This window comes from Sinocyclocheilus rhinocerous, unplaced genomic scaffold (assembly GCF_001515625.1).
Source record: "Sinocyclocheilus rhinocerous isolate Xijiao unplaced genomic scaffold, SAMN03320098_v1.1 scaffold161, whole genome shotgun sequence".
Taxonomy (NCBI): domain Eukaryota; kingdom Metazoa; phylum Chordata; class Actinopteri; order Cypriniformes; family Cyprinidae; genus Sinocyclocheilus; species Sinocyclocheilus rhinocerous.
In genome coordinates, this window is record NW_015627226.1 from 381491 (window position 1) to 391035 (window position 9545).

Consider the following 9545-nt stretch of genomic DNA (forward strand, 5'->3'; position numbering starts at 1 on the left):
TCCTCCTCCTGTTGGTGCGAGCGAGCGGTCAGTCACGTGTGTGTAGGATGGCCGAACTAAGGAGCTTCCCCTGGAACTTACGCGATCGGCAAACGGACGTTTTTTGTCTTATTGCAAGCAACTCGTCTCTGTTCTGGACTTGCAAAAACTGCGTTGCAATGCAATCGTTTTCCAAAATGTCATTTATGTGAAAATATGAAGTCTGTAAACGTCCATTAACACAGGCCAGAGACGTTGAAGACGGACGCACATATAATTCACTTCCATTATATGACTGACAGACTGCAACGGTTTGAGCTCAAAATCTTCGTTTGTGTTCTACTGAAGAAACAAAGTCACCTACATCTTGGAGGCCCTGGGGGTAAGCAGATAAACATCAAATTTTCATTTTTGGGTGAACTATCCCTTTAAGTTCTCTCTTTCAGTAACAGAGAGAGAAACTGAGGGAAACTGTCCCCTGAAGAAGATTTAACATACATACAGTGGCCCCAAGAAGTTTTTGGACACTTATATTTGCTACATATAAAAATGTCCAGATGTCAGTGCATTAGATCAGAGGTTTCAGCCGTTACCTCCACCCAGAGCTGTGGACAACCCCGAAACCCTCTATCTAAAAATGACTGTATTTATACAGTATATCTGGTTGTCAAACGTTAGAAGGATCACGTGACACTAAAGACTGGAGTAATGATGCTGAAAACTCAGCTGTGCATCACAGGAATAAATGGCATTTTATCATGTTCCTCTGCTACGACACCTGTGTGAACTTAACGAGAACTGATATCATACATATACTAAAAAAATCACCAAAACACCAAAGTTGGTTTTGAGACAAGATGTTTAAGTTAGTAAGAAAAACTGAGAAAAGCTCCAGCATCATTTGTTTGTAGATGCTGCTTGGTTTGATCTTTTGTTATCTAATGCACTGACATTTATTGATTATTTATACAGATTAGACTTTTATATTTGGGGAATACTGTAAATATATTTACATGTATGCACACACTGCTGTTCAAAAGTTTGGGGATCAGCAAGATTTATTTAAAGAAATTTATACTTTTATTCAGCAGGGAGGCACTAAATTGATCAAAAGTGACAGTAAAGCCATTTTTAATGTTACAAAAGGTTTATATTTCAAATAAATGCTGTTCTTTTAACTTTCTAAAGCATCATAAAAATGTATCACAGTTTTTTCACAAAATACAACTATTTTCAACATTGATAATAAGAAATGTTTCTTGAGCAGCATGCTTTCTGGAGGATCATGTGACACTGAAGACTGGAGTAATGATGCTGAAAATTCAGCTTTGAAATATATTCCAATAGCAAACAGTTATTTAAGATTGTAATTTAATTTCACATTCACAATATTAATGTTTTACTGTATGTTTGATCAAAGAAATGCAGCCTTAGTGAGCATAAGATACTTTTTTCAAGAACATTAAAAAATGTTACCAACCCCAAATGTTTGAATGGTATTGTTTGTATGTTAACATTAAATAACAATTAAATATCAATGATTTTCTCTCATGAAAATAGTTTCCAGACCTGTAACTCTTCAGGACGATGCTTTCTGACCCCTGCTCTAGTGTATAACTTCTTTACTCGTTCAGATGTCGGGTCATGCTGAACCCAAACTTCTGTGAAATTTGTCAGAAGTGGGCTTTATGGACTCACACGTCATGCCACACACTCTCAAAGCCTTACAGAACTTGTATGGATTATTTTTATGAAAAATGTCAAATGTAATAATTGTGATTTGAATGAAATTCCATTAAATTATGACTCGTTCGGTGCACCTTATTTCATAGTGTTCAAAGACGAGAGGTTTGTGTAGATGCATATATCCAGTGGGTTAAGCTGCAGAATAATTCTTATTAAAAGTTCCTCCATGATATGGTCAATGTAAAGTAATGGCATTGGCATTACAAATGTTAATAACAGAGAATAGTAGCCAGTTATCTAACAGGAGACAAACTTGCTCATTTTGTTAGATTTTGTTCAGTACATACTAGATAATTTCTCATTAAAACACAGCAAAAAAGGTTGTATTCTGCAAAAAAAAAAAAAAAGCGATTTCTTGTTTTATCGAGGAGCTTTTCATGCCCAGAGCCTGTGTTCGTTCTGCTGATGAGCTTTACTAATCCTCTTTACTCAAGTTTAAGAACAGTAAATTATTCTGTCATATCGCCGTCCACTTACTTTGACGATGTACTTGCAAATTTAGTTAAGTAGCTAGTTCATTTCAAAGTTGCGAGTGAAGATGCAACAAAAGGGAAAAAACACCCTGTTGTTCCTTCTAAACATATGGTGCTTATGTTGTGTTCTTGGGAAATGCACAGTTTAAATTCATACTGTCTAATACAGTATGCAGTGCTGAAAGTGTTGGAGATGAATGATGCATCCATAAACCGTTACAGTTTAAGGTCAGCTTCTGTAGGTCAAACTGCTTCAGGATAAAAGTTCAGCAGGTGAGTTATGAATCGTCTTCAACTTATGGAAAATAAAGTGCAGTTCAACTCTTTGTTATTCAAGAATGGCCTAGAAGAAAGAAAATGGTCACGTTTTCCTCATAGCAAGTGAGAATGCAAAAGCTACTCTATCAGTGCAGAGTCTGTATTGTAATTATTACAATACTGTAAATATGTAAATATATAAAATAATTATAATATATAAATATATTAAGTAAAGATCATGTTCCATGAAGATAATTTGTAAAATTATGTATCAAATTTATTATCATTTGTAATATGCATTGCTAAGGATGCATTGCATTTGGACAACTTTAAAGGCAATTTTCTCAATATTTTGATATTTTTGCACCCTCAGATTCCAGATTTTTAAATAGTTGTATCTCAGTCAAATATTTTCCTATGCTAAAGAACCATACATCAATGAAAAGCTTATTTATTCTTTCAGGTGATGTATCAATTTCAATAAATTGACCTTTATGACTGGTTTTGTGGTCACATATAACAACATAAAATAAATAATATAATATAAAAACATTTTATTTCAGCTAGTTGACATGGCAACATTTCTCATTTTCATTTAGTTTACCTTGCAAATTTGTACAAAAATACCTAAAACGGAAATGAGAATAAATAAACTATTTCAAAATAAAACTATAATAGGATGTCAATAACACTAAAAACCTGTCACAGAGAAGGGCTGGATAATCTACAACACACACACATGTTTACATACACTGTATATGAATACACAATAAAAAGGTTATGATCATTTTTCACTGCTCCCCTAACATTTAATGTGACTTTTTTTCTACATTTGGCCATTTCTACATGAGCATGATGGATTTGAGCTCTAATTGGTTCGGCTTTTCTATTTCAGATTCATCTGAAAATGATTCCCTTTATGGAGGATTACTGTGAAAACCATCTGATGTCTGATGTAGCGTTCCACATATGGACAGACATGATGGAGGTTTGTTGAGTCAACACAGATGGATAAATCACGGGGGAATGACATTTCAAAGGGCTTATGAAAACAATCTATTTTTCATGCTCTGACTCACATCAGCAGAGGAACCATTAGAGGCCATTAGCCTAATTTGGAATTGCATAAAAGATTTCCGCTTCTTTCTGATCGGCATTCTGTGTCAGGAGGCTTTGTGTGCTGTATGATGAAGTCAAAAGAAATGGTTGGACAGGCGACAGGAATTCAATCAGTTGTTTTAGATCCTGTATGCACGTCATGGTAGCTAAAGCCAGGTCAAGGGTATGTCAAAGTAACTCTATGTTAAGCTTTTTTTTCATAGAGATTAGTTAACTTTTATGGACTCTTGATATTAATTCTTAAAATGTCAAGAATGATATTTCACTCTATACTCCACTGTTTCCTGCACTGCTTCTCAGCAGTGACTTCTGAATCTACAGGCACACAGCCAAAGGAGTCATATTTTACTCAGGTTTGCAGGCCAAATTGATCGAACAAATGAAAATACATCTTTCTCTTGAGTCGTCCATGTGGGCTGCACACAAAAACATACAGCGTTTTCAGTGTAGTCTGATTCACAACCAATTGACTCTTATGAACTGGTTCTTTTTAATGAATCAAAAACATGAAGCATGATCTGTGTAGGCCAATTCACCAGCAACTGACTCTTATGAGCCAATTCAGTAACACTTCACAATAGGTAACAAAGTACTCAAAGTAATTAATAATTACTTTATTACAAATAATTGCAAAACAATGACTTGATTTGGGAAAATATCAGTTTATGGTTCATTCATTGTAGTCTCTAGGGCTGTCAAAAAAAATTTGAATTTCGAATATTCGTCGAATTTAAAATAAAAATCCACATTAGAATGCAAAAACGTTGCATTCGAGTTTTAGGTGTGCTTTAAGGAGGCAGCCTTATCAGTGGCGCACCGCACGAGATGCGATGACGATTTAAGTGTCGTTGCATTATAATGTTTTTGTTAGCCTATCCATTTGAAGCCACTAGATGCGGCGCTGCTGCGTTGTTCATTAAAAATATTGCGGAAAAAGAGAACAATCAATGCGGAGAAGATCTTGTTTACATCAACACTGAAACCAAGCCGTTCACACAGAACACATATTTCACGCATTTTCTAGAGGGACATCTATCACCGTTGCACTCGCAATTAATGCAAGTTTAACTTTGAAAAAACATATCTGGAGACTTTATGGCGGGGGTTTTTTTCCCATCCCACTGCAACTTATGTTTTTAAATGAAAAATGTACTCTGTGTGATTGGCTTTCCGCTCTTTGTATTAAACTATGCATACATACATGATGCTGTTTTGTTTATAGTTGTTTAAGCTACTTAATTATAATTGGTTTATAAACATTATTTTAAACATTATGCACTTTTTTTCACAGATAGTCATGTTATCTTATGCTTGTGGCCTCAGAAGAGAAGCCAAAAGCTTTTCTTCACCCTAACTGAAATTATGCATTTTAAATTCGAATATAATTCGAATTTCGATCATATTTAAGTACAAGATTCGAAATTATTTTTCAGCCATTTTGACAGCCCTAGTAGTCTCTACGTTGTTAATACATACATTAATGTTATATTCTTCATTCATTGTTACTAATTTTAACAAACGATTATTGTTTAATTGGCTTATATGCAACGAGTTAGGTAAAGTTTTTTATACCATACCTAACTGATGTATTGTACAGTATTTTAAACCAGTAGTAAGTACGGTAGTATCAGAACGCTCTGTTTGATTAGGCGTGGTGGACTGTCGACTCGGAAGTAAACGCCCACTGCTATGATTGGCTAACCGTTGTGTATGTTTGACACCCTACATCCTACACAGATGGACGCTGCTGTGATTTAGGTTAAAAACGCATAAATACTCAGCACATATCAAACGATCTGTAATAACAGACAAAGCAATAGTGACCACATAATAAAAACAGCTACTCACACTTGTGTTGTGTGTCCCATGACACTCTCAAACCTTATTTAGCCCTCAAACTACACTGATATACACCAACTTCAGAATAGCTGAACACAATACATCAACAAACCACTAAGAATAAACCATCATTAAACCGTACCGTTTGTGGATTCAACTGCCCCGTCATCAGTTCAAGCAGATCTGAGTCAGACATTGAGATGGTGCAGTCTGCCCTTTTACCTGTTTGAGGTAAACAGTCAGGGCTGGATTGGTAATCGGGCATACCGGGCATTTTCCCGGTGGGCCGACGCACTTAAGGGGCCGACAGAATGTTTTTTTGCCGAAAACCATCACGCAGGGACAGCGAGCAGCCAGTGGCCCATTGGTTTGTCTCCTGTATTGACAGCATAAACATCCAATTTACAATATTACTGTTAATACTGTATTTTAATTAAAAACAATGCAGCTTTGGTGAGCAGAAGAAACCTTCAAAAACATAAAATCTTACCAAGCCCAAACTTTTGAACGGATATTTGGGATTTTGGAAAATAATTGACGAATTTTAAATATATAGATCATATAGATTAAAACAAAACTATAAACGAGGTGAGCTGGATATATTTAGGCCAGTCATCTCAGTGTTTGTCAAGACAGTTCACACAACATATTTTAGCTTTAAACATACCTTGTTTCTTGAGGAAAGCCCATCCTGTAGAGAGTGACGACCACCGCTCCACCAAGACCGATGTTGTGCTGCAGGGCGACCTTTGCCCCGGGGACCTGCCGAGGCCCCGCCTCCCCCCTCAGCTGCCAGCACAGCTCTGCACACTGAGCCAGACCTGAGCCATGAAAACAGGCCAGAGTTCATCCACCGTCTTCACTCGCTCTGAAAGTCACAGCCATCTGTCTTCATTGGTTCTATGTGAGTGTTGCTTTATTCTGTGACCTGTTGATTCTTCTGTCTTCTAATCATTAGTAAACAAAACTGGCACAAAGTGGACGAGGTACTTTCTTGGAGGTCTTTGTGCAAAATGTTCTAAATAAATCTAATAAAGTAGTTGCATTGAAAACTCTCTGAAAAATTGTTGTCTTACCACACAATACAATATCTCTTATATATGTAACTATAATGTAAATTATTCTTTACGTGCTATGACCTAAAACCAAGGATTAGAAACGGTTCAAGGAATGAACGAAAACTGAAAATAAATGATTTTGCAGAACGTAATGTATATAAAAAGGGTCGATGAATGGATTGAGGATAGAGGACCATGTAAGACTAAAGATGAAATCAAAACTAAAGATGAAATTAATCCCCTCCATCAGCACTACATTGTGCTGTTCAGTGTTGAGGAAGACAGGAAGTGACATGGATGGGTGGATGGATGGAGAGGTTAAAAGGATGACGTAAAGAGCCCATCGTTCTACACCTGGTTTATGACACAAACCAGTTCTCAATTAGGAGACAAACCGGTATAATATTCCACCACACCCACTACGTTCACACTGCGAGCCTTAGTGCTCAATTCCGATATTTTCTCAGATCCGATTTTTTTGTGTAGCTGTTCACATTGCTGTTTTAAATGTTGCCAATATCAGTTTTACAGTGTGAACAGATCATGGTTCTGAACTGACCCGCATGCGCAAAAGAGCAATACGAACAGGGTTTCCAGGTTTACACAACAAAATCCACCCAATTGCTTCTCAAAACTAGTCCAAAACTAGCACAACCGAAGTTGAAAAACATCCCGCGGCAACAGTGGAAAAGTAGCCTAATTCCGCGGGGAAACTCTGGATTTGGCAACACTTGCACAGCGCACTGTCATACGGAAGTAAACACGAAGGACATAAAGTAAGCGATTATGAGTTTATTTATATTGTGATCTGCTGCGGAATCCGGCGAAATTATGTGCAGGCAATATGAAAAATAAAGACAAGGATGTGACAGAAGAGAGCAGAGTTTTGAAGCTTTTATGATACGAGCCCTCATGTTTTGTTGAGTCGTCACTGTAATTCTTATGAGTTCTGCCACATTACACTTCCACTGATTACCTTTCGCAAATGTCTTGATAACTTTGGGTATGTAAAAATCTTCGAAGTGTCTCCCGTCAGCGCGGAATTATGACGAATGTCGATCTAGAGTGACGTAAAAGTCACATGAAATCCGACATGACTGTTCACACTGCGGTCGCATTACAAAACATCGGACATGTATCGGATTTAGTACCACATATGGAAGTGGCACAAATTGGAATTGAAAAGATCAGATTCCATGCGGTTTGTGCTGTTCACACTGTCATGACAAAAACAGATCGGAGTCTCATGTGAGCAAAAAAATCGGATTTGGGCCACATTTGCCTGCAGTGTGAACGTAGCCCTAACTCAAGCCAGCTGCAGAACTGATGTACTGCATGCATCCAGTGTTAATTCAGTAGTTAAGAAATTAACTCCCAACTGCTCCCCAGGCACCGCAGCAAAAAAAAAAGGCTGCTCACTGCTCTGGGTGTGTGCGCGCGCACTTGGATTGGTTAAATGCAGAGCACAAATTCTGAGTATGGGACACCATATTTGGCTATAGGTCATGTCACTTTTAATATAGTTCAAGAGTCACATAGATCACTTTTATGGTATGTTTTGTTGTTTTATTGAGCTTGACCGCAGCTAGCCACAGTCTGATACTGGAGAACAGCAGAGTGAACATTGTGCTAAACTTCTCCTTTTGTGTTCTATGGTCAAAACAAAGATCTGGAGCAAAATGAGTGAGTAAATGATAACAAATTGTACATTTTCTGGTGAACTAACCCTTTAATGCAGCCTGATCTACCATCAGGTGTGTTTGATAAACCGTACCTGTAGCTCCAAGCGGGTGTCCTTTTGAGATGAGTCCTCCACTAGGGTTTATCACCCATTTGCCACCATATGTATTATCACCCCGATCGATCAGCTCACCGGCTTTACCTACAAATGCAAAATCTTAAACACACTGCTAATCTAAACTTGTGTTTAGCAGCTTTTTGCTGTGCTAGAAAAGTGTGCTTGGGAAGCTGTACATCTCACCCTCGGGACACAGTCCCAGAGTTTCATAGGTGATGAGCTCATTGGCATAGAAGCAGTCGTGCAGCTCGATGACGTCAACATCTGTTGGCTTCAGACCAGAAGCGTCAAAGCACCTCTGAGATGCAAGACGGGTCATGTCATAACCAACCTATGGAGCACGGAGTAAAAAAAAAAACATTAGATTAGAGATAAGACAATGGAAAATGTCATAGATAGAATCATACTTTAAAGGGATAGTTCACAAAAAAATTTTAATTCTGTCATCATTTACTCACCTTCATGCTGTTCAAAGACCATTATGACTTACTTTCTTCTACGGAACACACACACACACACAAAACAAAACATACCAAGCAGATATCAAGCAGTTTTGGTTCCCATTGAATTTTTTTGTCCATATACTGGAAGTCAGGGGGAAATGAATCTGTTTGAACATTCTTCAAAATATCTTCTTTTGAGTTCCACAGAAAGAAACTCATACAGGTTTGGAGTGACATGAGGGTGAATAAATGACAGAGTTTCCTTTTGGGGTGGACTATCCCTTTAAGAAAAAACGTAAAAGTCATAACTAAGTCACGGTTTGGCGCTTGAGTGCTGCTCAACAAGATGGCAGTGTCAGCTACTCTTACCATTTTCATACAGCGGTTTTCCTCGAAAGTACTGGTGAGGTCTGTGACCATTTCCTGAGCGATGATCTCCACAGCCTTTTTCTCCAATCCGTTCCTCCTTACAAACTTCTCACTGACCAGAACCGCAGCTCCTGCCCCATCAGACTTTGGGCTACAGGAAAATGAGAGACAATATAAAAATCTGCTTCTGTTGGACAGGATGATTAACCCACTGTATGGTGAGGTTCACAGTTCTGTCATGACAACTCTCGGAGGGTTTGGCATGGTAATGTACATGACAATGTTAATGTATTTGGTCTAGGCAGAATAGATCTGCTACGCTGCTGCTGTTGCTGCAGCAGAGCAAGTACCGAGACTTGCTACTACCAATACATCCACAACATGCTGCTGTGAGCATGTAAGAAATTCTGCTGCTGCACATATAACACATATGAATAACCCCCATCTAGCATACATGAATCAC

General features: G+C 37.9%; 1 protein-coding gene and 1 long non-coding RNA gene across 2 annotated transcripts in view; both read right to left on the reverse strand.

Annotated features, from left to right (window-relative positions):
• Positions 1-5678, reverse strand: part of LOC107722054 (uncharacterized) — a 6787-nt gene extending 1109 nt beyond the window's left edge. Inside the window, exon 1 of the long non-coding RNA XR_001637764.1 lies at positions 5557-5678. This is a non-coding gene — a long non-coding RNA (uncharacterized LOC107722054). The remainder of the gene's footprint in view (positions 1-5556) is intronic.
• Positions 5679-6064: 386 nt separating this feature from the next.
• LOC107722381 (non-specific lipid-transfer protein-like) overlaps positions 6065-9545 on the reverse strand; it is a 7849-nt gene continuing 4368 nt past the window's right edge. The window contains exons 7-10 of the mRNA XM_016530731.1: positions 9083-9233; positions 8454-8601; positions 8247-8354; positions 6065-6235 (exon numbers count right to left, since the gene is read on the reverse strand). Of these exons, the coding sequence (XP_016386217.1) occupies positions 6072-6235; positions 8247-8354; positions 8454-8601; positions 9083-9233 (571 nt within the window). The 3' untranslated portion in view covers positions 6065-6071. The remainder of the gene's footprint in view (positions 6236-8246; positions 8355-8453; positions 8602-9082; positions 9234-9545) is intronic.